Source organism: Heptranchias perlo, chromosome 31, assembly GCF_035084215.1.
Source record: "Heptranchias perlo isolate sHepPer1 chromosome 31, sHepPer1.hap1, whole genome shotgun sequence".
In the NCBI taxonomy this organism is placed as follows: Eukaryota; Metazoa; Chordata; class Chondrichthyes; order Hexanchiformes; family Hexanchidae; genus Heptranchias; species Heptranchias perlo.
Window position 1 is genome coordinate 17796742 of NC_090355.1, and position 27476 is coordinate 17824217.

The 27476-nt window shown below is 41.9% G+C and overlaps 2 protein-coding genes across 5 annotated transcripts; one reads left to right on the forward strand and one right to left on the reverse strand.

Moving 5' to 3' along the window:
• Positions 1 to 1440: 1440 nt before the first annotated feature.
• On the reverse strand, positions 1441 to 18969 carry LOC137300534 (uncharacterized). 4 transcript variants are annotated; one of them, XM_067969659.1, is made up of 8 exons: positions 18876 to 18969; positions 18393 to 18582; positions 17384 to 17498; positions 16923 to 17035; positions 15168 to 15267; positions 14621 to 14745; positions 5464 to 5703; positions 1441 to 3753 (listed from the first exon to the last, which is right to left on the reverse strand). In XM_067969659.1, the coding sequence occupies exons 2-8, from the start codon at positions 18487 to 18489 to the stop codon at positions 3647 to 3649; spliced, it is 897 nt and encodes a 298-aa protein (XP_067825760.1). In that variant the 5' UTR covers positions 18490 to 18582; positions 18876 to 18969; the 3' UTR covers positions 1441 to 3646. The 4 variants fall into 4 exon arrangements, with proteins under 4 accessions (XP_067825760.1, XP_067825761.1, XP_067825763.1 ...); XM_067969660.1 differs by having other exon boundaries at positions 18849 to 18936; XM_067969662.1 differs by lacking the exon at positions 5464 to 5703.
• Positions 18970 to 19181: 212 nt separating this feature from the next.
• rpl28 (ribosomal protein L28) lies at positions 19182 to 22727 on the forward strand. The gene is made up of 5 exons (XM_067969663.1): positions 19182 to 19262; positions 19893 to 19983; positions 21088 to 21211; positions 21724 to 21842; positions 22589 to 22727. The coding sequence occupies exons 2-5, from the start codon at positions 19903 to 19905 to the stop codon at positions 22676 to 22678; spliced, it is 414 nt and encodes a 137-aa protein (XP_067825764.1). The 5' UTR covers positions 19182 to 19262; positions 19893 to 19902; the 3' UTR covers positions 22679 to 22727.
• The last annotated feature ends 4749 nt before the right edge of the window (positions 22728 to 27476 follow it).

Genomic DNA, 27476 nt, shown 5'->3' on the forward strand with positions numbered 1-27476 from the left:
TGCTTTGTTATTCATGGAGGTAGAGGCATGATGGAAACGGTTCACTTAAATTGGTGCTGACCTATTCACTCAAATGTTGATGACTGGCGTGGTCATATAGGGGCAAAGCGGGCTGTTGTCATGTTGGAAATATGGGTAGTTAATTGAGTAAATATCCCTTTATTTGCAAGTGAGACAAGGAAGTTAAGCTGTGGTACAAAGAGAAGACTTCAGTGATGACCCGTGCTCTGATTCCCCTTGCAGCAATCACTGAAGAGTCCGCTGATTTCATTTCCTTCCCTGAAGGTACTACGGCCGAATTGCGAAGGATGAATGCATCGTGACAACTTCCAGCATATTGGTGTTGACATGGAGGATGCTCTTGCATGTTATCTGTACATTTGAGGGAGTGGAAGCCTTTCCTGTTGAGGTGGTCTGTGGCAGCCCTCAAAACTACATGGATATTATTAAATGCACCTTGAATTTGGGGAAGCCAGCAAACCTAAAAAAGTGTGTGGCCCTATCTTGCTGCTGCCTTGCTGTGATGCCAAAGGTGATGGATTCACCTACTCTCCTGTAACGGGCATCAACAACTGGATGAATACATGCCTGTACTGCAGCTTGGCTGATATTGCAGAGGTCAACAAGCTGCCTGAAGTGAGCCTGTGCCATAAAACCTGACTGCAGTTCTCACCTTCATAGCCACAGTGAGACAGCAGAGCAACCAGATGAGAGTAGCTGAGATCATCCTGCATCAGGTGACGAAATGCCCGATGGCCTCTCACGCATAAGTCCTCAGTAATACTCTCATTTTACCTGTGTTGCCTGTAGTTTCAGGGGAGGTAATATCTGGTGAGCTGCATCCTCCTAAAAGCTGCTCCTTTGCTCCGTCCTATGCTACCTCTCCTCCTCTGTGATAATAGCATACAAGAGAATACCCATAGGGAATTGAAAACCTGTTCTTGAGAAGCCTAACTGGGTGGGTGGGAAGTCCTAAAATCTGTTGGTGGTCTGACAGTCAGAAGCAAGTGCAGGTGCTGGTCAGAATTGCAAAAAAAACCTCTTAAATCATTTGGCTTGGCACAAAAACAGCACGAGAAAACTAGGGAGAAACCTTTAATGGGGAAAAACGTGTGGAATCGCCTTGCACCCAATTCTCCTGCCTAAAAACAATGTCCTACATTGTTTAAACAATTCTAATGCACTGAACCAGCAAGGAAATTCATCTCCTTGTCTTAGGAGCCAAGATACCACTTAAAATTTTAACATTCATTGAAATGTTTGAACCAACATATACATCTGCAAATTGTAAGATATAACTAGTAAGCACATTCAATTTCAGTTTGTCTTGCAATTAATAGTTTGCAGTGGCTTATTTACAATGATCTGAAAAGTAGTGTGAGCATCCAATACAAGCTTTAATGCAAAGCAACAACTAACACGAACAAGAACAAGAAAAAATTATTTCAGCATTAGCAATGATTCTTTATTCAAACCTTTTTGATATCATACCCCAAGTTTTAATGTAAACTTAACTGTTGGTTTATTGCACTTTTGCCCATAATGTGTCATTATTCAACAATTCACAAAGTTAACAAAGCAGTTCCTGAACTACGATTAATGCCCAGTTTCTGAACTAACCTTTAAGAGTTGTTGCTTTATTTAATATACTGTATATTTGTCATAAAGGCCAAAATGAATCAGTGTGTATTTGAATAGTGGACTTAACTTATATGCTTTGAGACACTAAATTAACTGCTCCTGGAGCTAGTTTCTGCCTCTCATTTTCACAGCTGGAGATCTAAATTCAAATGCAGATCTTAAAAAAGATTATTGGAACCTTTCATAGACTGAATTTTGTAGCTTATTGCTTGTGATTGGATTTTTCCACAGCCTAGCCCTCAATGCTCAACATAACTTTAAATGCTGCCTGATAAAATATATACACCAAAGGATTTCTACAGCTGGTTGATCTGGTTGCTTCAGTGCAAGGTGGGGGAAGTTGTGCCCTCAATAACACAAAGTGCCCAAATTTTGAAAACAGTGAATATAAATGGTTTTAAAAAAACAGCTTTTCTGTGTTTGGCAGTCAAACTATATTAAAGTACTGATAACTCAGCCTGTCCACTATAGAAAAGGTGAACATAGACACTGGAGTTGTATAAAATATTTTCATTCCGTTGTCGATTAATCTGCAAATTAATATCAAAGCTTTCTATTCAATTAACAATTTCATTAGTTATTCTCCACATACCAGATTATGACCTGCACTGCAAATTGACAGATTCCCCATTTAAAAAATCCAGAGGCCACATCTCAACAGCTAATTTTACAGATGCTGTTCTTAATTTGTATAAAATCAACCACCAGGAGTCATCTGTGTATTTATCCAAACATTACTATTAGGATTTGGCATTCTGCCTTGGATATTAAGCCTCCTTCCTCCCCATCCCACTGTTGACAAAGGAGGCTGAATGATGAGAGACATCTCAATCATGATGTGGAGGTTATCCACCACTTGAAATTCCCAAACTCAGCTGCACCACAGCACGAAGCTGTTGAGGAGCAAAAGATTTTTTTTCCCCACAAGTAAGCTGCTCAAATGCAAACAGCAACATTAGTAATGGAGACCTGGCAGCAAATTGGCAGCCTGTCCTCTCCGCTGCAAATGGTGCAGGTGGAATGTTCAACTAGGATGAAAACAAAGTTATCCTTTTCAAAGCATATATTTCAGCTTCCCTTCCTTTGGACTTTTATATGGAACAATGCTTGGACTACGCAATCTGTCTTTTATACATAGTCATGTTATGCACCCTGCTGTGCTAGAATGACAACATAAATTTGTTTGTCTAAACATTCCTACTGTATTGCATTTAAAAAACTAGACATGTTCCATTTGTAGGAACCCCAGGGTCATCAATCAAATCTCATGCTTCTGGCATCTTTTGGCTGAAAGGACTGTCTGATAACGCCCCTATAATGAATAAGAAAGTAAAGTCGTGTATAGTTTGGATGAAAAGCTTCACAGGACAAGAATTCCTCTGATTTCCTTTTTGCACATTTTATCTTACCATAGTATGTAGACAGTAACCTTCTTGAGAATATGGATTATGGTACTAAGCCAAAGCTGCAGGCCATAAGGTAAGTGGAGAGATTCCATTTTACTCTGTTTCTATAGAACATTTTTTAATCTAATTGTTATTGGAATCATAAAAGTTAATGTAATTTGGTAGATTTTTTTTATATATAATTTTAAAATTCTTTGAAATGGATTATATCAAATTCCTCTCGGAAGCAGTATAGTCACTCTGTCTCCAAACATTTAAAAAGTAAAACTTTTGAATTGTTTGGAATGTTCTTTACAGCCACTTTTTCTATTGATAACTTGTTACTGGGGTTGTGTAATATGCTATTCCAAGCCACCCAAAGTAGATAAATAAATGCCCTGCAGTTCAAAGAGAGAACTACTGGCACAAGAAAGCACGCAATTTAAAGCTCTTCACTGTGTACAATCAGCTTATGTACCATAAATTGCTCTGTGACTTGCTAGTTTCTTAAATTGATAATCATCCAGAATAAAACATGGACATTGATTTTGTAGCTGAGATTGCTTTGTCATTCTACATCATTGTGGGATTTATTAAGTTTCTAACAATTAATCACGTTTTCAGCCATCTTTAAGTGCTAAAGCAGCAATTTGGATCTTCTCGTTCAGTTGCTCTGGTGATTTCAGCAGTTCTGCTAAGCTGTTGCAAGGCATCTCGAGCAACATACCTAAAGAGATTGCAGAGGTGTTAGTGCTATCAAAAGGAGCCACGTGTCCTAATCAAAATCACTAAAACTTTCATTATTTGATTTCCAGACTCTGAGTTTACTATAAGTCATTTTTACAAAAATTATAATCGACCTGATATCTCCTTTAATATTGCAGAACCACAATTTGAAATGAGGACCGCAAACAGTGGTCCATCATAGCACCATAGAAACCTGTATTGCTTTCTTTACAAAATCACTGATTGTGCTACTGAAAACACTAAATGTAAGCATTACAGTGATCCTGTCAGTTAAAACAGTTTAAGGCCACACTTACGCTATTCAGTTCTTTGGACCTATGTTCCAACTGAAGCTAATGACCACCAGTTGTGTACTATTTATCAAGTGATGCAGTATCTGTTCTGTTTTCACAGTGGTGTAAGCAGGTAGATACATTTTCACCATCACCTGCATTACTGTAAAGTAGGGGAATAAGAGTTGTATACAGGCAAGGGACACTGATCACCAGCTTGAGACTGTAAATGAGGTTTTTTTTTATATATATATAATTTGAAAAGAGCTTTGTCATGTTTTGAGATTTTTGACTATTTTGTCCAGGTAGGATTTTCTTAGCGATTCATATTAAGATGATGCTATTAAGGTAAATACAGCTCACAACTCAAACTTCTGGAAATGTGATTCAGATAAAATGTCTATCTAGAATGGTTCTGCCCATACAAATCAGCCCGAGACAATGGAAGGTTGTTAAGAAATGCCAGTGAACTATATGTTTCAATGGCTTCATTCACATGTGCTCAGCAGAGGTTAGTTAGTTGCCTGGAGCCCACTCCTAGAACAGCAATTGCAGGTTTAATGGGCAACTCAAAACTGTCTAACCCCCAGACACATGGAACTGGGGGGGGGGGGTCAGAGGTCAAAGCTTTGGCTTCCTGTCCAGCCAAGGAAGGACAGTCTGCAGGAATCTAGTAAGGAACTCCTACACAGAGAGTGAGACAATCCTGCTTGTGTTTAGTAGTACCAACTAGTTTCAGAGAAATTTCTCCCACGAATGGGGATAGTGTAGTATGCTTTGCTATTTTGTAGGTTACAAGGGGTGTTACAAAATCAATTAAAATTCACTGTAGTCACATATGTAAAATAAATTAGCTTGTTGGTTTACAAATGGTCTTATCTCATTTGTGTTAATCAATCCGCCCTCCAGCATATAGGAGAAATGCACTTGAGATTACAGAATGCAGTTCAGACAATCAGGGGTTTCAATTTTATGACTCCTGGATAACACTATCATATGACTAGACGTTGGGCAGTAAAGATAAACTCCTGAATATAGTGAATGTGGGTTCTACTTATTCTGCAGCAGCCAATTTGCACCCAGCAAGGTCCCACAGACAGCAATGTGATAATGACCAGGCTCCTTTTAATGATGTTGGTTGAGGGATTAACATTAGCCCGGACACCGGGGAGAACTCCCTTGCTCTTCTTTGAAATAGTGCCATAGGATTTTTACTTTCTGAGAGGGCAGATGGGGCCTCGATTTAACTTCCCATCTGAGAGAGGGCACCTCCGACAGTGCAGTACTCCCTCAGTGGAGTGTCAAAGATAGCTAAGAATAAAGGATAGGATAGCATAATGGAGAATTGTGATAGGTCCACTAACCTGTATAGGAGCAAGTTGGATGCATTTTATTATGTCTTTAATAACTACATGTACCTGTTATCTTGCTTGAGTGTTCACTGTATTTTGTGTTGTTGATGTAACTGTATAATTCCTCTCCTAGCCTTTCAGTCTCACTGTCCAGATCACTTCCATCTTCAATAATCAACAAGCCAGAAGAATTCTGAGCAGCTGACTGTGAGAGAGCTGCTTGCGCTCTTTCAACAGCAGCGTGTAGTGCTAATCTGTCAGTTAGCAACACCTGAATGGCTGAAGGATCTATTTCCAGTAGCATTCCTAAAACAGAAATGGTCAGTCACTGAGATTTAGGTTCTTTGTCAAATTAGAACCTGATTAACATAGAGAATTTGGTGAATGTAAATTCTAAAATAGCAAATAGCCTCACCGACATTGATGACAAATGTAGCTACTGCAACAATGCATTTTAAAAGTATTTGCAATGTAAAAGACAGGTAATATGTACTGAAAATGAAGATCAGAGTCAGAATTGATCCATGCAAATGTCAGCCTCCAGTAATGTTTTCCCTGCAGTTCTGTTCGTCTTCTAATGCCAAGAGAAATGTTATGCAGTTGAGTGCAATGATACTGCATAGATGTTTAGTTAATTTTCATTTAAACCTGTTTGTTTATGAAGACATTTTTTTCAAGAAGTATTTTGCCTTCAAGTGCACAACAACAATTTAATTCATAAAGTGGAATCTTTCCTGTTTTCAACTCTCATCTCATATGCTCTCCCATTTCCCATCTACATGCTGCCCCTCGGCGACATGATCCAAAAACACGACGTCAGATTCCACATGTATGCTGACAACACCCAGCTCTACCTCACCACCACCTCGCTCGACCCTTCCACTGTCCCTCATTTATCACACTGCTTGTCCAACTGGATGAGCAAAAATTTCCTTCAACTAAATATTGGGAAGACCGAAGCCATTGCCTTTGGTCCCTGCCACAAACTCCGTTCCCTAGCCACTGACTCCATCCCTCTCCCTGGCTAATGTCGTAAGGCTGAACCAGAGCGTTCACAACCTTGGCGTCCCATATGACCCTGAGATGAGCTTCCGACCACATACCTGCTCCATCACCAAGACCGTCTACTTCCACCTCCGTAACATCGCCCATCTCCGCCCCTGCCTCAGCTCATCTGCTGCTGAAACCCTCATCTATGCCTTTGTTACCTCTAGACTGGACTATTCCAATGCCTTCCTGGCTGCCCTCCCAACTTCCACTCTCCATAAACTTGAGTCATCCAAAACTCTGCTGCCCACACACCAAGTCCAGTTCTCCCATCATCCCGTGCTCGCTGACCTACATTGGCTCCCAGTCGAGGAACGACGATTTTAAAAATTCACATCCTTATTTTCAAATCCCTCCATGGCCTCACCCTCCCAACCTCTGTAACCTCCTCCAGCCCTACAACCCGCCGAAATCTCTGCACTCCTCCAATTCTTGTCTCTTGCGAATCCCCGATTTTAGTCACTCCACCACTGACGGCTGTGCCTTCAGCTACCTAGGCCCTAAGCTCTGGCATTCCCTCCTGAAAAATCTCCATCTCTCTAACTCCCTCTCCTCTAAAATGCTCCTTAAAACCTACCTCTTTGACCAAGCTTTTGGTCACCTGTCCTAATACTTCCTTATGTGGAACGGTGTCAAATTTTGTTTGCTAACGCTCCTATGAAACACCTTGGACGTTTTACGATGTTAAAGGCGCTATATAAATGAAAGTTGTTGTTACCTGGCACTAAGGAAAACTTGTCTTTTGAGTTTTCATAACACAACTTAGATTAGTTTCAAAATCTGTTTAAAAGTCAAAGGCATTTGTGCAAAACCAATGGTGGTTGGTCTCAGCTAGTGAAATGTTAATGTTCCTTAGCTCTAGCTGTGTCAAATAAACAACTGACATTCCAACTGGACCTAACCAATAGGATCAATGGTGTCCAAATCATACAGCCCGAGAATGTAAATATCAAGGTTGTTGCACTGCTTATATCCTGCCACCAGGTGTCACACTCCTATTTGGTAGATTTATATGGCACGTTAAAGATATCTGAGGCAGAATATCATCTTACCAATTTTGTTTCCACTATAAATTCCTTAAATCCAAAACTATACTCCCAAAATTAGACAGAGAAATCTGAGGGGGCCCTTCCTTTCAGAATCCTAGATCTAAGTGTTTTAAACACTGACTGCACTACTCAGTGCTGAATAAATGTGTTGGGAGATATTCACAACGCAATAAATAGCCAATCAATTTGTCCTAAGACACAGAGCACGTTACTTTAGAACACCTCAACTGAGGTCTTGATTATTTATTTTGCTGCTCGTATTCTGGAAAGCAGATGGGCCTACTTCAAAATCAGTTTTCAGCAAGATCCCAACTTTTAGCTTTAAGCCTGGGATCTTTAACTATTTTTGTGATCCCATGAGCACACAAATAGTTGAGTAGTTCCAATGTTTTGCATTACGGATTAGTAAGAGGTGGCTCCAACATCTCCATACAATGAGTTACCAATCTCTCCCATAGAGGGTGTGAGAGGTGCCATGTGGTTCCCTACAGGGAGACATAACAATTGTTGTGCGTCTAGCGCACATTCTGCTATCTGGTTGGAGCAACAGACGCCTGGAAGCTGATGGTCAAGCATTCTCTACCCGCTCACCATCGATGTTTTGCAGTCCAGCTTGACCAGAGAAAGGTGAAGGATAGAGAAGAAAAGCTTGAAATATAAATGTGTGTCAAATAAGCATTGAGATCTTCTGTTTGCCCACCTGTAATCTTAAAACAAGTACAGTAGTGTAGTAGTTGTGGCACTGGATTAGCAACCTACAATGAGTTCAAATCCCACCAAGTTGTGAAACTGAATCGTCTAAATCTGTCGGCTAGCACCAGGAAAAATTGAGAGATGCCAGATTGTCGTCATAACCCAACTGGTTCGCTAATGACCTTCAGGAAACAAAACCTGCCACCCCTACCTAGTCAGGGCTACGTGTGGATCGCGTCCATACTGTGGTTGACTCATGATGCCCACTGAAGTAGTCTGGCAAGCCACTCTCAGTTGTACAAACAATTGCTTTCAAGAAGGCCCATCACCATTTTCTCAGGGTAACTAGGGATGGGCAATAAATGCAACCTTGCCAGTGTCATCCACATGCTGAGGAAAAATAATAAAAATCTTTTCTTATATTTGTTTTCTAAAAATGTCTATATTCTGGCCAGTTCTACAGCATTTATTCCCAGTTCCACTCCATCCCACTAGTAATACAGATTGCAGGGGTGGTGATTAATAATGAACTTGATTTATTTTGAAAATGTTGCTGTGCCTAGAATTTTTAGTTACCAAAATACTTCATTGTTCTTAGTGTAAAAGGCTAGAGAACTTCTTCTACTGACGTCAATGTTGAAGATTTTGCACTTTCACTGAAGGTGGACGGGGGTTGAAACTGGAACCAGCGCTCTGTGCAATCGGTTGATGCAACGTGTTCCTCTAAATCTAGCAACTTCGTAATTGATCACGTCAATGGCTTTCAATACAGGTAACTACTGCCTCAGGAATTGCCTGTAGTTTGACACCTTCACTAGTAGCTCTTGACAGATAATTATTTCCAGCCACACAAAGATTACCATCTTTATATCTCGCAACTCTTTGTTACTGCCACACTGATCCTAGAATAGTACATATTTTTAATTGTACAGCTTTTTAACAATGTTGTGAGAGGAATAAAAGATCATTCAAAAGCAAGCTTATTTGAAAGGATCAAAAGCAAAATACTGCGGATGATAGGGTGGAGGGCAGGAGTGATGAAATGACAAAAGGGATGGTGGTGCCTCCTTGCCTTGCAACACCATCCCTTTTGTCATTTAATCACTCCTGCCCTCCATCTAATCAGAGACCTTCCCTGTAGTTCTTTCCCCTCCACCCCCGGCCTCCTTTCCCTGGCTCTGTACTTGCTTAAAAACTGTTTAATCTTCAACTTCTTCCATCTCTGACGAAGGGTCATCGAACTGAAACGTTAACTCTGTTTCTTTCTCCACAGATACTGCCTGACTTGCTGAGTATTTCCAGCATTTTCTGGTTTTATTTGAAAAGATATTTTTGGATATTTTAAAATGGGAAATGTAGGACGGTTTCGACGTATGCCGCTCACACTGGCTGATGGAAAGAATAACTAATTAAGGTTATTTTTGCAGAAAGGTTAACAGGTTATAAATCAAAATAGGAGAGAGAAAGACTTGCAATTACATAGTGCCTTTCACGACCTCGGGACGAACCAAAACGCTTTACAGCAAATGAAGTACTTTTTAAAAGTTTAGTCTCTGTTGTAATGTAGGAATTGCAGCACCAGCCAACTCTATCATGTCTTTGACTTTTTCACATCGTTCACCTGACGAAGGAGGAAGCCTCCGAAAGCTTGTGAATTTAAAATAAAATTGCTGGACTATAACTTGGTGTTGTAAAATTGTTTACAAATGTCTTTGACTGGCATGAATACATGTCTTGTATTTAAACTATGTGAACCAGAAGAGCTCCATGGTTCAAATCTGAAGTTGAGCTTTGTTAACTGAAAATAACGACCACTATTTTGTAATACCGCAGTGGGTTAATGTCCCATTATCTGAGATTTCAGAGTCTAAAGTGATTAGATAAATTTCCTTCTCTGCAGGCATTAGGATCCTAAGTCAAACATGTTTAGGCAGTTTCAATCCAGTTTGCATGAACTTATTTCAATGCCAATTTGCATTTTCACTGAGGCCGCAAGTATGGCTGAGATGGAAAAATTTGCACTGATGCACAAGGTGTACTTGGATGCCACTGAGACCAAGCTTTGCTCCGGGTTATTAACTCAACGGGTGCCTGATTGGGTTAATCCAGGAAAGTCTAACATTTCTTTGAGACACTTGCTAAAAACATTTTTATATTGATGTTGTGCGATCCTCCTCTGGTGCACAGTACACAATACTCAGCTGCCAAGAGCTGCCAGTTGGATGCTGCACAAAAGAATTAAGCTCCTTCCTATTGGCCCTCAATAAAGAAACACCATTCTGGGAAAGGCAATGTGGGAGACTGGCACTGAGAAAACATCTCTCCCTGCTTTAGTGCTGCTCTCCAGGTGGCCCATCACTCTCCCTGCTTTAGTGCTGCTCTCCAGGTGTCCCATCACTCTCCCTGCTGTAGTGCTGCTCTCCAGGTTGCCCATCAATCTCCCTGCTTTAGTGCTGCTCTCCAGGTGTCCCATCTCTCCCTGCTTTAGTGCTGCTCTCCAGGTGGCCAATCACTCCCTCTGCTTTGGTGCTGCTCTCCAGGTGTCCCATCATTCTATCTGCTTTGGTGCTGCTCTCCAGGTGTCCCATCACTCTCTCTGCTCTAGTGCTGCTCTCCAGGTGTCCCATCACTCTCTGCTTTGGTGCTGCTCTCCAGGTGTCCCATCATTCTATCTGCTTTGGTGCTGCTCTCCAGGTGTCCCATCACTCTCTCTGCTTTAGTGCTGCTCTCCAGGTGTCGCATCACTCTCTCTGCTTTGGTGCTGCTCTCCAGGTGTCCCATCTCTCTCTCTGCTTTAGTGCTGCTCTCCAGGTGGCCCATCACTCTCTCTGCTTTAGTGCTGCTCTCCAGGTGGCCCATCACTCTCTCTGCTTTAGTGCTGCTCTCCAGGTGGCCCATCACTCTCCCTGCTTTAGTGCTGCTCTCCAGGTGGCCCATCACTCTCCCTGCTTTAGGGCCACCTGGAGAACAGCACTAAAGCAGGGAGAGTGATGGGACACCTGGAGAGCAGCACTAAAGCAGAGGGAGTGATGGGCCACCTGGAGAGCAGCACATCACTCCCTCTGCTTTAGTGCTGCTCTCCAGGTGTCCCATCATTCTCTCTGCTTTGGTGCTGCTCTCCAGGTGTCCCATCACTCTCTCTGCTTTGGTGCTGCTCTCCAGGTGTCCCATCTCTCTCTCTGCTTTGGTGCTGCTCTCCAGGTGTCCCATCTCTCTCTCTGCTTTAGTGCTGCTCTCCAGGTGTCCCATCTCTCTCTCTGCATTGGTGCTGCTCTCCAGGTGTCCCATCTCTCTCTCTGCTTTGGTGCTGCTCTCCAGGTGTCCCATCTCTCTCTCTGCTTTGGTGCTGCTCTCCAGGTGTCCCATCTCTCTCTCTGCTTTGGTGCTGCTCTCCAGGTGGCCCATCACTCGCTCTGCTTTGGTGCTGCTCTCCAGGTGGCCCATCACTCTCTCTGCTGTAGTGCTGCTCTCCAGGTGGCCCATCACTCTCCCTGCTTTAGTGCTGCTCTCCAGGTGACCCATCACTCTCCCTGCTTTAGTGCTGCTCTCCAGGTGGCCCATCACTCTCCCTGCTTTAGTGCTGCTCTCCAGGTGGCCCATCACTCTCCCTGCTTTAGTGCTGCTCTCCAGGTGGCCCATCACTCTCCCTGCTTTAGTGCTGCTCTCCAGGTGGCCCATCACTCCCTCTGCTTTAGTGCTGCTCTCCAGGTGTCCCATCACTCTCTCTCTGCTTTGGTGCTGCTCTCCAGGTGTCCCATCTCTCTCTCTGCTTTGGTGCTGCTCTCCAGGTGTCCCATCACTCTCTCTGCTTTGGTGCTGCTCTCCAGGTGTCCCATCACTCTCTCTCTGCTTTGGTGCTGCTCTCCAGGTGTCCCATCTCTCTCTCTGCTTTGGTGCTGCTCTCCAGGTGTCCCATCTCTCTCTCTGCTTTGGTGCTGCTCTCCAGGTGTCCCATCTCTCTCTCTGCTTTAGTGCTGCTCTCCAGGTGTCCCATCACTCTCTCTGCTTTGGTGCTGCTCTCCAGGTGTCCCATCTCTCTCTCTGCTTTGGTGCTGCTCTCCAGGTGGCCCATCACTCGCTCTGCTTTGGTGCTGCTCTCCAGGTGGCCCATCACTCTCTCTGCTGTAGTGCTGCTCTCCAGGTGGCCCATCACTCTCCCTGCTTTAGTGCTGCTCTCCAGGTGGCCCATCACTCTCCCTGCTTTAGTGCTGCTCTCCAGGTGGCCCATCACTCTCCCTGCTTTAGTGCTGCTCTCCAGGTGGCCCATCACTCTCCCTGCTTTAGTGCTGCTCTCCAGGTGGCCCATCACTCTCCCTGCTTTAGTGCTGCTCTCCAGGTGGCCCATCACTCCCTCTGCTTTAGTGCTGCTCTCCAGGTGTCCCATCACTCTCTCTGCTTTGGTGCTGCTCTCCAGGTGTCCCATCACTCTCTCTCTGCTTTGGTGCTGCTCTCCAGGTGTCCCATCTCTCTCTCTGCTTTGGTGCTGCTCTCCAGGTGTCCCATCACTCTCTCTGCTTTGGTGCTGCTCTCCAGGTGTCCCACCACTCTCTCTCTGCTTTGGTGCTGCTCTCCAGGTGTCCCATCTCTCTCTCTGCTTTGGTGCTGCTCTCCAGGTGTCCCATCTCTCTCTCTGCTTTGGTGCTGCTCTCCAGGTGTCCCATCACTCTCTCTGCTTTGGTGCTGCTCTCCAGGTGTCCCATCTCTCTCTGCTTTGGTGCTGCTCTCCAGGTGTCCCATCTCTCTGCTTTAGTAATGCTCTCCAGGTGTCCCATTGTCAACATAAAAGTGAATTTATTTTTGTTGAACCGCATTTAGTACCTTGAAACCAACAGAAAACTGATCTATAAATTCTCTGATAAACACCAAGTTGAGGTGGCAAATTTAACTATTCCAAGTTAACTCATACACATGGTGTTCCTTCTTCTGAGCCGATTATCTGATTATCTTACACAATTTGTACTATAAAAATACTGACTTCAGGGTAAACGGCTACCAATGTGACTAATATGGGTTAACTTCTAATGACAATGCCCAAGATCCCTTTTGTGGATAAAAGATAATTCTATCCACAGATTTATTGATAATATTGGCAAAGAAAGCCACTGCAAAGCACTGGTACACATTAGTGTTGGTGTACTCAGAAGAGCTGTATTTAATGCTACTCTCCACTGTATGCTCGGTCTACAAATGGTGGACCTAAAAAGTTTTTTTTAAATCTCAGCTGGGGGACTTGACTGACTCAGTTTTTTCACTATTCTACTTCCCGATAAAGTCACAAAAAACCATGCCAAGCAATCATGTTTAATCATTTGGCCCGAGAGGTAAGAGAACAACAGGTTTTTGTCAGCCCTATAAACTGGGGCCTGCCGGCCTTTGGTCAGCCCTAATAAGGGGCTTGCCCGCCTTCCCTTTTTTTAGTTTTGACAAAAGTCTCTACTCAAAACATTTAACCTGTCTTCTCTCTTCCAATGCTGAAGGACCTGCTGTGTATTTCCATTGTTTCCCGTCTTCATTTAGTGATGGTAAAGAAATTAGGTAACTCACTCAAACAATCCTAACTGCTAACCATTCAACAGCTTTTTGTTGTAGATTTTTTTATTCGTTCATGGGATGTGGGCGTCGCTGGCGAGGCCAGCATTTACTGACCATCCCTAATTGCCCTTGAGAAGGTGGTGGTGAGCCGCCTTCTTGAACCGCTGCAGTCCGTGTGGTGAAGGTTCTCCCACAGTGCTGTTAGGAAGGGAGTTCCAGGATTTTGACCCAGCGACGATGAAGGAACGGCGATATATTTCCAAGTCGCGATGGTGTGTGACTTGGAGGGGAACGTGCAGGTGGTGTTGTTCCCATGTGCCTGCTGCCCTTGTCCTTCTAGGTGGTAGAGGTCACGGGTTTGGGAGGTGCTGTCGAAGAAGCCATGGTGCAAGTAACTCCGTTTTGCTCTCTTCGTGTATCCATTGGAAGCAGTTTAGCCCATGGATGATTTTTGCAATGAATTCGTAATGGTGGGAAATTTATGTGAATTCTTCAGAGTATTTCTTGAAAAATTCATTTAACAAGAACCAAATGTACTTCACTTTCTAAGTCAAAACGAATGACAGGATTCATGTATGAATTTTCTATTATCAGTATATCATTGCAATATCTCCAAAGGTCAAAATACCAAATTAAATTGACCAAGAATAACGACAAGTAGAAAGTAAAAGCTATTTACAAAAGGTGGGGTTTTTTTTGTTAGAAGTGAAGTTAGGAAGATAATTCCTAACCTGGGTGAAAGTCCATGACTGAAGATAAAATATTTTCCCAAATCTTTATAACGGTGTAAATGTGAGTCTGTTTCATTTTAGTAGTCTGTCAATGCTGCTGTTCAATAGATTTGTCACCCCACATAAAATCATTCATATAGTCAACAGATATAAGATAAGAGATCCCCTCACCAGTGATGTAAGCACAGTTCTGTGGATCAATCTTTTCTACCTGTTCAAATATCTTCTCTCCCAGCTTCTCTTTCACATCATCAAAATCTGAACTGTTGGATACCTTCCTCTCATCAGGCATTTTTCTAAAAATATGAAAAGCATTGAATTTTTGAAGTACTGTACACGGGATATTGCATATGGTGCTTGTTTATGTTTCTAACTTCATATTAACATTTAATGTAAAATACATCTACAATGCTGTCCCTGTTTTCTAAAAGCAGAGTGGTTTGTTTTAAATTTCAATGTGTTGATTTCCAACAAGTCCAAGCATTTCAAAAGCAACCCTCCATTTTCAGCCCCTTATAAACCATCGACTCAAGCAATCTTCTCTTCTGTGCCATGAGGCAACCTGTTTCTTCCACTTTTTTTTATCCAGCAGGTCAAGGGACAAACAATAGCTCGTATTTACACCATCGCCGTATGGGTATTTTGACAATACCTATTGAGTAAATTAGAATGCAAAATACTCTCAACATTTGGCAAAGACAAACAAATACAAACTTACTGCTCAAGTGCTTCCTGTGCAATGTGAATCTTTTGTTCCAACAGTTGTGAGTCACTGACCAGTTTCTTCACTTCATTCCGTCCCAATTCCAGCAGCATACCTATTAAAAATAGGCACGAAAACATAAATACATGCAGTACAATTGGAAGTATTTGAATTTGTACTTAAACGTTAGCTTGTTTTATAACCTTCTCTCCTGTGGAAAGCTGTAAATATGAATCCTGTATCCAACCATATGTCTACTCCACTGAATTCATAGTTGCTTATTGTCTGATAATTCAATTTTTTTCATGATGGTGAGGGTGAGGTAACACTCAAGAAATCTACGCTGCTAACTATTCACGAAAGTGTTTCATTTCAGTAGCCTGTCAATGCTGCTGTCCAGTAGATTTGTCTCCCTATATAATGTAATCTTATTATTCTTTGAACATATGGTTGAGTTCCTTTCACCAGAAATGTAAGTACAGTTATTTAAACATGGACTTTTATTCAGATTAATAATTATTTTTCTTAACATCTGTTCTTTTTTTAAAAAAAAACTTGTCTTAGTAATCTTTACTTGCTAACTTATTTTCATTCTTGGACAATTAGGTTTTAGAGACATTTGCATATATTGTACTTTTTTCCTCATTTGGAATTATTGGATAATTAAAAACGTTTAACACAAAAAGTTATTTTGAATTATGAGGAGTAGACAGCACTGCAATGGAAACAGTACCGATCCAGCAGCCAGAGGTATGAGATTACTAAATAATCCATTACACCAGGCCAACCTTTTTTTATTGATAAATAGTAAATAGTTTAGCACTGGCTGCCAAGGTGTCTGTCTCGGCTCACTCTCGCCTTGGAGTCAGAAGGTGGTGGGTTCAAGCCCCACTCCAGGGACTTGACCACTGCACTCTCGGAGGTGCTGTCTTTCAGATGAAAGATTAAACTGAGGCCCTGTCTGCCCTCTCAGGTGCACATAAAATATCCCATGGCACTTTTGAGCGATGAAGAGTAGGGGAGTTCTCCCAGTGCCCTGGCCAATATTTATCCCTCAACCAACAGATTATCTGATCATTTATCTCATTGCTGTTTGTGTGAAAATTGGCTACTGTGTTTCCTTATATTAAACAGTGACTACACTTCGAAAGTATTTAATTGGCTGTAAAGCACTTTGGGACGTCCTCGGGTTGTGAAAGTCGCTATATAAATGCAAGTTCGTTCTTTCTTAAAGTTCTTAATAATTGAATGTACATTCAAAATAATGCAAAAGTCCAAAAAAAGGCTTGCAACTAACCTGATGACCATATCACATTTTGCTGACAATTGGAGAGTACTAATTGTTCATGAACTGTTAACTTAAGCATGACTAACTCATGGAATCAAGGTAATTTGTTTCTGTTGCATGTTCCAGTTTGGTCATCGATGGTGCTTTGGAGGCTAGAATAACTCAATTCCCCAATAGCATACAAACATATGAAAAATGACTGACAGGAAAAGACCTACTGGTCCATAAATCCTGTCCCATATAATTGTAATATATTGTGTATGCATTTTTTACAATACCTATACATTTTTTTCTACTGTAAGAAGGAAAAGAAAGAGTGCTGAATTTCAGAACAAGCTGATGAGTAGAAATGTTGATACCCACTGAAGTTAAGCTCTAATATTGTAACAAAAAAAAAATCTCAACCTCAAATGATATCTTTGACTTCAGAAACTCTTTTCTTGTAATTGAAGGCAGCAATCTTTTAGATTTTGCAAACTAACCTGTTATTTTCTCACTGTGCCCAGTATTATGGATGTCCACCAGGTCATACAGCTGATCCCCTAATGAATCAGTAGAATCAGAATCCGTATCGTCTTGCACAATTTTAAACATACTGGAAGTCAAACAAAATATTTTTTCTCTGACATCAATATTAACACTACTACTAGTAGAAAACATTAATCCTTTTGGGATTAAATCAGTCACATTAAATTTAAGATGGTGTCAGTTCCCTTAAAATAAAAAATCACTCATTCCAGCACTGAAGCAATGGCAATCCAGCAGCCACATGATGGACATTACTAAACAGTAATCTATCCCACACTCCAAAACTGAAATGCTACTCAAAATTAATTGTATCATCTAATTAGTTTATAGTGAAAAAAATAAGAAATAACGTTAGATTCCAAAAACTCCTCATTATACCCATAGCACCCCTAATTGCCATTTATTTATGTCTTGCCATTTCTCTGTGGATGACTGAAGTGTGCTAAGTGCTTTCTGAAGTCCAGCAGACAGCAGTTTCTCATCATGTATCATCTGATCCAGCACAGGAACTGGGAGCTCCAGCAGCATCCCTGTAAGAAGCTCAAAATAAAAGGACAATTTAGTTATTTATATAAATGCAAGTATTATTTATGGTATTAGTTAACGCATTTAAAATAGATATTTACAACTTTCTGGATATGTTAATTTGATTATTAATCACTACACTTTCCTGTTTTACCACTAAGCACTGGGAAGATTAACACAGTTTATAATGTATAGCAAAATCATGAATGTGTTTTTCATAATGTATTTACTATTTTATTATATATAACGAATAACACAAATTTTTCCCCATGAGGATATCCAAATAGGCTAACACCATTGTTAAAATAGTGGAAGGAATTTGTATTTGTTAATATTTATTTCATCGATCTATCTACATAACCTCTAGACTGCTTTCCTAATGAGCACCCTGTATGACAGTTCAATTTAACACATATGCCCTATTTTGATTACGGGCCCCCTATGCTAATTATTGTGCTTATCTATAATTGAACTATATATCTCACCTACTAGCACAGTTATCTAAAAATATCAAATCCTTCTGAATTTGATTTCTGCATTTCTCATTATTTGCACTGACTTCTCTTCTGATATCACCCAAATCATATCTCTAAATGATATCCAGGATCCGAAGACCGACCCCCCCGAGGTATGAAAATAACATTTGTAAACAATTTTACAACACCAAGTTATAGTCCAGCAATTTTATTTTAAATTCACAAGCTTTCGGAGGCTTCCTCCTTCGTCAGGTGAACGATGTCATTTTCACATCGTTCACCTGACGAAGGAGGAAGCCTCCGAAAGCTTGTGAATTTAAAATAAAATTGCTGGACTATAACTTGGTGTTGTAAAATTGTTTACAATTGTCAACCCCAGTCCATCACCGGCATCTCCACATCATGAAAATAACATGACTGTACCTGTGAGCTTTATGGCCATTTCTGGATGTCGTGGGAAGATGGCATTATAAAGTTTTTCACCAAGCATATTCTGGTGCTCCAAACAATGGTTATCCATTTAAATCATTTATAAACCTGGAGAACTAAGGGATTGCCCTCATCTCTTCAAGACAGGAGGGCATTTGCTCAGGATGTCTTCAACTTCATAGTACTGTTACAAAAGAATCAAAGATTATTAATTCCTCCCTCATCCAACAAACAGATTAATTGCTTATTCATCTCATTGCTATTGGTGGGTTAGTGCTGTGGACAAATGAGCTGCCATGTTTGTTTATATAACTAGCAGGTTCTGGGTGTTTATGACCGAGAAGGTGCAATGACACATAATAAATACAAGTCTTTTTAAATTCTGAACATTACAAGACTTGTTATTCATTTTTGTTTTACAAATTCACGATAAATGATGGCTACCAGTACCCCCCCCGATGTGATTAATCGGCTCACTCCGATTATTATTGTGAAATCTGCGCTCCCTTCCCCCGACTCTCGCTCCAGCGTCGCTCGCTCACTGCGTCATCCGGACTGCGTCACTCGCGGATTGCGTCATCCGCATCGTTGACGTCGGCGGGACTCCACGTGACCCTCCGCGGTGGGAACAAAATAGTTCCACACCAATACCCGAGTATTCAGCCCGCGTTCAGCGCCTGTCGTGTCTCAACACCGATTTAATCGGGAAAACTGGACGCTGCTTTTAATATATGTTGGCGCTGCGTTGTCCATAACCGTCAGATTCCCAGGAACGCGGAGGGAGGAAGTGAGCGAGCGAGGGAGGTGTGATAAGGCGGCGCGCGGGCCGCTCTCGCCCTTTCTCTCCGCTCGCTGGTGAAGCAGGTACCGCGCGCGCCGCTCCGGCCCCCCGGGCCTCGACCCCCCCCCCCCCCCCCCCCGACCGGCCGACCGCTTCCCCCGGGCTCCGGGCTCCGGGCTCCGGGCTCCCGCATCGAATCGCCCGCCCCCGGCCCCTTGGGAGGTGGTCGATTTTGTGCGAGTGGTTTAGCGCGCCTGGTGCCGGTCCGGCTGCGGTGCAGGCCTCGGCCTCGATTATTAAACCGGCGAGTGAGAGTGGGGCTTGCGTGGTTCCCGAGGGCAGTGTCGGGCGGCTCTTTACTGGGGCAAGAGTCTGTTTAGAGGGGGGGGACGGGTGTGGAAATCTGTCCGCTGTAACGGGACGCACCAAGCGGGCCCTGGCTTGCTGTTGTGTGCCGGGGCCTGGCTGCATGTGGCCGACTCTTTCTGGGCTGGGGAGGAGGAGGGGGAATGAAGCCTGAACCGATTCAAAGGCCGAAACCCGCACCTTCTACATATTGTAGCCGCGGTCTGGATTCGCTGCTGGCCCGGGTGGTGTTTCGTCGCTTCCCGCCAGGCCCGGCCTCGGTCGCCCATCATTTTGTTAAAGGGAAGCCCTCGGCCCGATTGTGTCGCGGGAACGTCTGACTCAAACTTCTTTATCTTTCTGGCCAGGTGTTTGAAAATGTCATCTCACCTACAATGGATGATCGTCCGTAACTGCTCAAGTTTCCTCATTAAAAGAAACAAGCAGGTCTACAGCACTGTGAGTATTGGGCTTGTTCTTTCTTTAAAAAAAAAAGATTGTATGTATTTAAAGTGAAATCATCATTTGATGACAACTGGATTTTGTGGTTTCTTCCATGCACAAGATTTTTTGATGAGTTTCTCAGCCTTTGTGATGATGGAGAATTAATTTTATTGCTTTAGGATTTGGAGTTGAAAGATGCAGCGGATCAAGGCTGGAGATAGATTCTTTTGGGGTATTTTTGCCCAGAGAGAATTTGCATGACAGTATGGACAGCTCTGACTGGTGTGATGTTTGTTCCTGTCCCATTCTGGTGACCTTGAAATTGAATTTTCTCTGGACCCTCAACAATAGGGTGATCAGATACCCTGCTTGCAAACCTCTACTAGTTACCACTGTTGACATGGCTGCTGTTTCGTGGTCCAGGGTGACTTCCCTGATGGGATTATTGAGTTTGGTGTTGCTGGGTGAGGCACTACCACAATCGTGTGTGTGTCATTTTTTCTTCTTGGGGTTGCTGATTCATGTTGGGGTACAGTTCTGTAGGCATCAGTCACTCTCCAGTATTTTGCCATGTTGCCACTTTCACATCTGAGAGTGGACGCTGTCTCGGTCAGACTATTTGACTTGGAGGCACAAACAGGCAAGCTCCAGCTCTGTCCTTATCTGATGTCCACGTGTGTGTGGCTGTTTTCCATACTGAGTACTACCCACTTTGCTGTTGGAAGCTCTAACAGATACAGTATTAATAACACTCTTCCTTTTTCAGCCGACTGCTTTATCTTGGCTGATTTAGTTCCAGATGTTTCCATTAACAACTGAAATGTCTTTTGACAATGCTTTGTACTCTATTCATCTATTTTTGAGTTAATCAAAACTAGTTGTGCATCTTTGCTATTAATCTCTAGAGTTTACTAGATATTGCTGCTCTGCATCTTCCTTCGACTTAATTCATATGTGGTCTTTCATTTTCAGAATTGATCCAGTGTGCTTGTTGATGTGCAGAAATGAATGTTGTACTCATTTCATAGTGCTCAACTTCAACGCAGTGTCTGTTAATGGAATGACTTAAGCTTTTTATTGTTTTTATCTTTGACTCACTGACTTGTTCTGCAAATATAGGAGCCCAACAATCTTAAGTCCAGAAACTCTTTCCGCTACAATGGACTTATTCACCGCAAAACCGTAGGTGTGGAGCCAGCAGCTGACGGAAAAGGAGTGGTTGTCGTCCTCAAAAAGCGAGCAGGTAAGTGCATTGATTTTCCTTGCCTGTGAATTATAGAACTACATCTTCATAAATGCACTTGTGTTCTGTAGATTTCAAAGTCAGATATGTACAACAGGCCTGATTTCTTACTGTAAAAGTGCAGGAATAGCAAAGTGCTTTTATTTTTTGTTTTTCTCTACTCTCCCCTTTCTCTTTCTCCCCTCCATCTAATTGCTCTAGTGTGTCTCTCTTTGGCCTTACTGTTCACTGGCTGAGTGAGATTACTCGACAGTGTCTTTGTCAACTGCTCTTTAGTTAGGCATCAGTGAAGTATGAGACTGGGCTTCTGAATTGCCCTTCCCTTTTTATGGCCCCTTGCTCTGAATGTGAACCTGTTTTGGGGCATTCCTTATTTTGATCCCTTGAGTCTTGTATGTCTGAATAAAATCTGGAGATGACAGTCTAGCCATTCGTAGACTGCTTGTGATATTTGGTTTTAAATTGCCTTTTGTTCAATAAATTCAATTTTATATGTTTGTGTGTGATTTTAGGTCAACGCAAACCAGCGACATCCTATGAAAAGATCACCATCAACAAGAATGCCCGTGCTACCCTGAACAGTTTGCGACATATCATTCGTAAGAATAACTACCGAAAGGATCTTCGCATGGTATGAAAAATTTGGTACTATTTGTACAACTGTCAATTACTTGTGTATAATAACGCTAGTCAAGTAATTTTGATTCTGTTTAATGCAGTAGCTAGTTAAAATCTTTTTTTCTTCTGGTTTCTTTCCTTATCTGAAGGCGCCATCTTTGTGCTGGCATACAGTTCCACGAGCCACCTCTGTTGTTGTGCCCAATTACATGTGGATGCTGCACTGTCTGCATCTTTCCCTTCTTTCTCACCTAACTTCTGATTTGGTTGAGATCAGGTGACCTAGCACAAACTACGATTGGAAACTCAGGCTTTTACTGTTCTGTCTTAACATGTTGCATTTGACCACTGAGCTATCGGGGGACTTTGAATTTCTTCAACAAAAAAAATCCTGAGGCAAGATCAGCCAATGCCTTTCAGTTTTTAAACTTGTAAAAACGTCAAAGTTATAGCACAGAAATGGGCCATTTGGCCCCACAAGTCTACACTGGTGTTTCTCCATTTTAGTCACCTAGTCAAACCACACTTCCAGTTTACTTGTGCTATCACCTTTTAATGGCTTGTGTATCTGCATCTCAGTTTAAATCTTTTGGTTTTAGGCCCGTCATCTCTATCCATGTGGCCATTCTCCCCTTAATTCCATGTTTACTGTGAATCTCTTGTGTGAAAAGCTTGTAGTGGAAGTTACAACACTAGAATTTTATTGAAAACAAGATGACTTTGTAATGACGTCAATGGTATATGTGACTTTTTTTTCAGGCTGCACTTCGTCGTGCTAGTGCTATCCTGAAGAGCCAGAAACCAGTTGTGGTCAAGAAGAAGCGCACCAGGGCTACCAAGAGTGCATAAACTTGTTAAGATTGTACATGGTTTATGATAATAAAGGAAGTGTTAAGTAGCTTTTTTGTGTAGTTGTGTTAAATTAGTTGCTTGTGCTTGGGACTAGTACTATCTTAACATGAACCGTTGTGTAGAGTAAAGGGGATGTAAAGTTCTTCCCAGAGAAAGCTTACATTGAGAGATTCCCTTGCTTGCTTAAGACCTCCCATTTCTGATTTTCCAGCTAGAAACGCCTGCTGTATCAGACAGGGCCCCCTCCCACCAGTGGCTGTTACAATGGTCAGTCACACAGACGCTGACCATGTTCTGGGATCAGCATCATTTTTGGACCCAACTTGAATGTTAAATTCTGTTACAAAACTTGAATGCAATTATTTATTTTAATTAGCTTTTAACTTTCTTGGAATGCTTGCAAAATTAAGTCCCCCTCCATTATCACTTCCTTAAAAGTGTTGTATTCAAATATATGCTGACTGCTTCACCACTGGGAAGGGAGGGGTGTATGTTTTCCATTGGGAAAGTTCAGCCTTCCCAGTTGCCATCCAATTCACTGCCTTTTGGGCTGTCAACAAACACCAGGATTGATTTTTAAGAATTGTTATAGATGTTTAACTGTAGTGTTTTACTATCAAATACACTTGCAATTGGGCAGAAATGTCACAAGATGAAGACGAGGGATGCCTATCCAGTTCATTTTCAAATCACAGTATCAACTGCCTGTGAAATGATAAATTTTTCTTTCCGCTGCCCTGCCTCGATGACCATTGTAGGTATTGAATACTTTTTGCAATGTCTTACTGCCGTGGTTTAGTTGGAAATTGTGCTCTGAATTGACCTTTCCTTTTCCACTTAATATCACTTTTAAGGTCTGTTGTTACTGAGCTCTTTTCATAGCTCGAGACTTACTTTTGTAACTTCCAAATAATTCAGCCTCTTGACAGTGGGGACCCATCCCGCAGCCTTTCTCTGCACTGCTTTCAGGGATTGAATCTTGTACTTTGCCAGAGCTGAATGCAACATTCCAGGTGCCATCTGATCACAAAAAGTTTCAGTATGACTGCCTCAGATTTTATCCTACTGATTTGGCATTGTAGCTTGGCATCCTGTTTGCTTTGTTGATAGCTGTTCCACAATGATTGGACATGGTTTCATAGATCTTTACAGCCTCTGTCCTAGCTGGTTGAAATCCCTTTGGTAAATGTCTCCCATTGTGTAACATTTTGCACATAATATTGAATTTCATCTGAATGGTTCTACCATCGTGCACATTTTGTCTAAATCCAGTGTAGTTCCTTGGCTGCTTTATCGGGTTTGTAAATTCATCTGTCTTCCTCTTCTCCCCCCCCCCCCCCCTCCTACCCCCTTCCCCCACTTAACAGGTTAAAAACCTCTGCATGGCTCAGCAATTAATATTTGCTGTTACCTCTTTCAGCCCACTTCCCACTTACAAATTTTATGTAAGTGTTTGAGATAGAACATACTGCCTTTCATGTTGACTTTATTGAAGTTTTTCTGGAAGTCTGGGTACATGACATTACAAGGCTTTTTTAATGCCTGCTTGAGATCTCACTGAACAAAAAACCCCAGCAGTTGCCTAGGTTGGATTTTCCCTGTTCTGAAATTTATTTCCAGGTTGGTCAGCCTCATGTTTGCTCTTAATACCATTATTTTGGTGATTATTCATGCCGAATAGGCCTGCGTTTATCTGTTTTGTCTTTTTTTGAAAATGGGTACAACGTTGACTTATTTCTAATCTAATTAGGAATTCTTGTGATTAGCTTACAAACTGTATACTGTGCTATTTATCCCAGAAGGTGTTTGCATGGTAAAGTTCATAAATGCTATATTTAATGCCCTCAATTATATTGCACATTCCTGATGTAAATCAGTCCTGTACCTCACTACTAAATTCCTTATTGAACATATGGTCAGTGGAATTTCCATTGTCAATACATATAAGAACATAAGAAATAGAAGCAGGAGTAGGTCAATCAGCCCCTCGAGCCTGCTCCGCCATTTAATAAGATCATGGCTGATCTGATCCTAACCTCAAATCTAAATTCATGTCCACTTTCCTGCCCGCTCCCCGTAACCCCTAATTCCCTTCACTTCTAGGAAACTGTCTATTTCTGCTTTGAATTTATTCAATGATGTAGCTTCCACAGCTTCCTGGGGCAGCAAATTCCACAGACCTACCACCCTCTGAGTGAAGAAGTTTCCCCTCATCTCAGTTTTGAAGAAGCAGCCCCTTATTCTAAGATTATGCCCCCTCGTTCTAGTTTCACCCAACCTTGGGAACATCCTCACCGCATCCACCCGATCAAGCCACTTCACAATCTTATATGTTTCAATAAGATCGCCTCTCATTCTTCTGAACTCCAATGAGTAGAGTCCCAATCTACTCAACCTCTCCTCATATGTCCACCCCCTCATCCCCGGGATTAACCGAGTGAACCTTCTTTGTACTGCCTCGAGAGCAAGTATGTCTTTTCTTAAGTATGGACACCAAAACTGTATGCAGTATTCCAGGTGCGGTCTCACCAATACCTTATATAACTGCAGCAATACCTCCCTGTTTTTATATTCTATCCCCCGAGCAATAAAAGCCAACATTCCGTTGGCCTTCTTGATCACCTGCTGCACCTGCATACTAACTTTTTGATTTTCTTGCACTAGGACCCCCAGATCCCTTTGTACTGCAGTCTCTTGCCATCAAGAAAATAACTTGCTCTCTGGTTTTTCCTGCCAAAGTGCATAACCTCACATTTTCCAATATTGTATTTCATCTGCCAAATCTCTGCCCACTCACCCAGCCTGTCTATATCCCCCTGCAGGTTTTTTCTGTCCTCCTCACTCTCTACTTTCCCTCCCATCTTTGTATCATCTGCAAACTTCGATATGTTGCACTCGGTCCCCTCCTCCAAATCGTTAATATAGATCGTAAAGAGTTGAGGACCCAGCACCGACCCCTGCGGAACACCACTGGCCACTGGTTGCCAGTCCGAGAATGAACCACTTTTCCCAACACTCTGCTTCCTGTTCGATAACCAATCCTCCACCCATGCCAGAATATTACCCCCAATCCAGTGATTATTTTGAGCAATAATCTTTTATGTGGCACCTTGTCGAATGCCTTCTGGAAGTCTAAATACACTACATCCACTGGTTCCCCTTTATCCACCCTGTATGTTATGTCCTCAAAGAACTCAAGCAAATTTGTCAGACATGACTTCCCCTTCGTAAAGCCATGCTGACTTTGTCCTATTAAATTATGTTTGTCCAAATGTTCCGCTACTGTCTCCTTAATAATAGATTCCAAAATTTTACCCACCACAGATGTTAGGCTAACTGGTCTATAATTTCCAGCCTTCTGTCTACTACCCTTTTTAAATAAGGGTGTTACATTAGCAGTTTTCCAATCTGCCAGGACCTTTGCCAAGTCCAGAGAATTTTGGAAAATTATTACCAAAGCATCCACAATCCCCACTGCCACTTCCCTCAAGACCCTAGGATGTAAGCCTATGTATGGCATTATGATTGCTGTGGTAACAAATAACATGTTTCTACGATGTGGAGATGCCGGTGATGGACTGGGGTTGACAAATGTAAGGAACCTTACAACACCAGGTTATAGTCCAACTGTTTTATTTGAAAATCATAAGCTTTCGGAGGCTTTCTCCTTCGTCAGGTGAGCGTGGGATTCCATGGAAGGTTACCGCATTTATAGTCAGAACATATAATATAACGGGTCATTCTCTGTCTTTCTCTTCCTTTCGGATGTTTCTCTCTCTCTCTTCTGGCCGTTTGTATATTCAGTGGTCCTGTAGGTAACATCTCTCTGAACACTTTGATTGCCTTGACAATGGGCAGTTGGAAAGATTATCTGTAATCACCAGGTATTGTTCTCTGACTATAAATGCGGTAACCTTCCATGGAATCCCACACTCAACTGACAAAGGAGAAAGCCTCCGAAAGCTTGTGATTTTCAAATAAAACAGTTGGACTATAACCTGGTGTTGTAAGATTCCTTACATGTTTCTACGAGTGAGATAATGCACAATGGACCACTGAATCAGCAAGCCTTGACAATAGGCAAAAGTCCTATATAGACTTTTATTTAAATTCAGTTGTTGGAATACAGCCACTCACAAGGTAATGAGCACCATTTGTATTCTCGTTTGAGTTGCCCGAAATTTCTTCCTCAAAGAAGGATCTTTTTTAAATTGATATAGTAAATATACTTTCCATACAAATCAGGATTACTGCAAATTGGGTATGTGATGGAAGTAGTCATGGTGGCATTAAAGTAGCATGTTTTGATGGGTTGTTCTGCCAGTTCTGAAATGACTGCTTTATGGTACCAACTAGATTACATCACTAATTGATGGAGAGGGGATGCACTTGTATTTAGTAAAAAGAAAATTTTGTGTAATTCTTGTACTTGTGTTGCTGTATGTTAATTTACAGGAAAATCATTGGATTTAAGTAAATAACATAGGAGAAAAATGTAAGCAATCTGACAGCCTGGGTATTCCATTAGTGTGTCACAAGCAAGGAAGTCTGAAAACATAGACTTTCCATACTGAATGATGACCCCTGTGGATAATTCGATCTTTGGCAAGTGTGGATTTGAGCCCTTGTTAGATAAACAGGAACTTTCCTGCATTGCATAGTAAGCTGCACAACTCCTGCAGGCATGTCTCCCTCTTGACCATTGCATCCATATGCATTGTACCTCTATTGAGCAGTAATTGCACATGTTGAAATATGAGCTTATCAAAGGATGACCTAAGATGTCATCCTTCAA

Bases quoted from the DNA above. Each gene is read 5' to 3' on its own strand.
- LOC137300534 (XM_067969659.1), bottom strand. From the start codon at position 18,489: ATGGATAACCATTGTTTGGAGCACCAGAATATGCTTGGTGAAAAACTT. The intron at 17,036-17,383 runs GCAAGACATAAA...TTTGACTTCCAG, and splicing joins CAGTCATCCACAGAGAAATG to TATGTTTAAAATTGTGCAAG. The intron at 14,746-15,167 runs GTAAGTTTGTAT...TCATATTTTTAG, and splicing joins GCACAGGAAGCACTTGAGCA to AAAAATGCCTGATGAGAGGA.
- rpl28 (XM_067969663.1), top strand. From the start codon at position 19,903: ATGTCATCTCACCTACAATGGATGATCGTCCGTAACTGCTCAAGTTTC. The intron at 19,984-21,087 runs GTGAGTATTGGG...CTGCAAATATAG, and splicing joins ACAAGCAGGTCTACAGCACT to GAGCCCAACAATCTTAAGTC. The intron at 21,843-22,588 runs GTATGAAAAATT...CTTTTTTTTCAG, and splicing joins ACCGAAAGGATCTTCGCATG to GCTGCACTTCGTCGTGCTAG.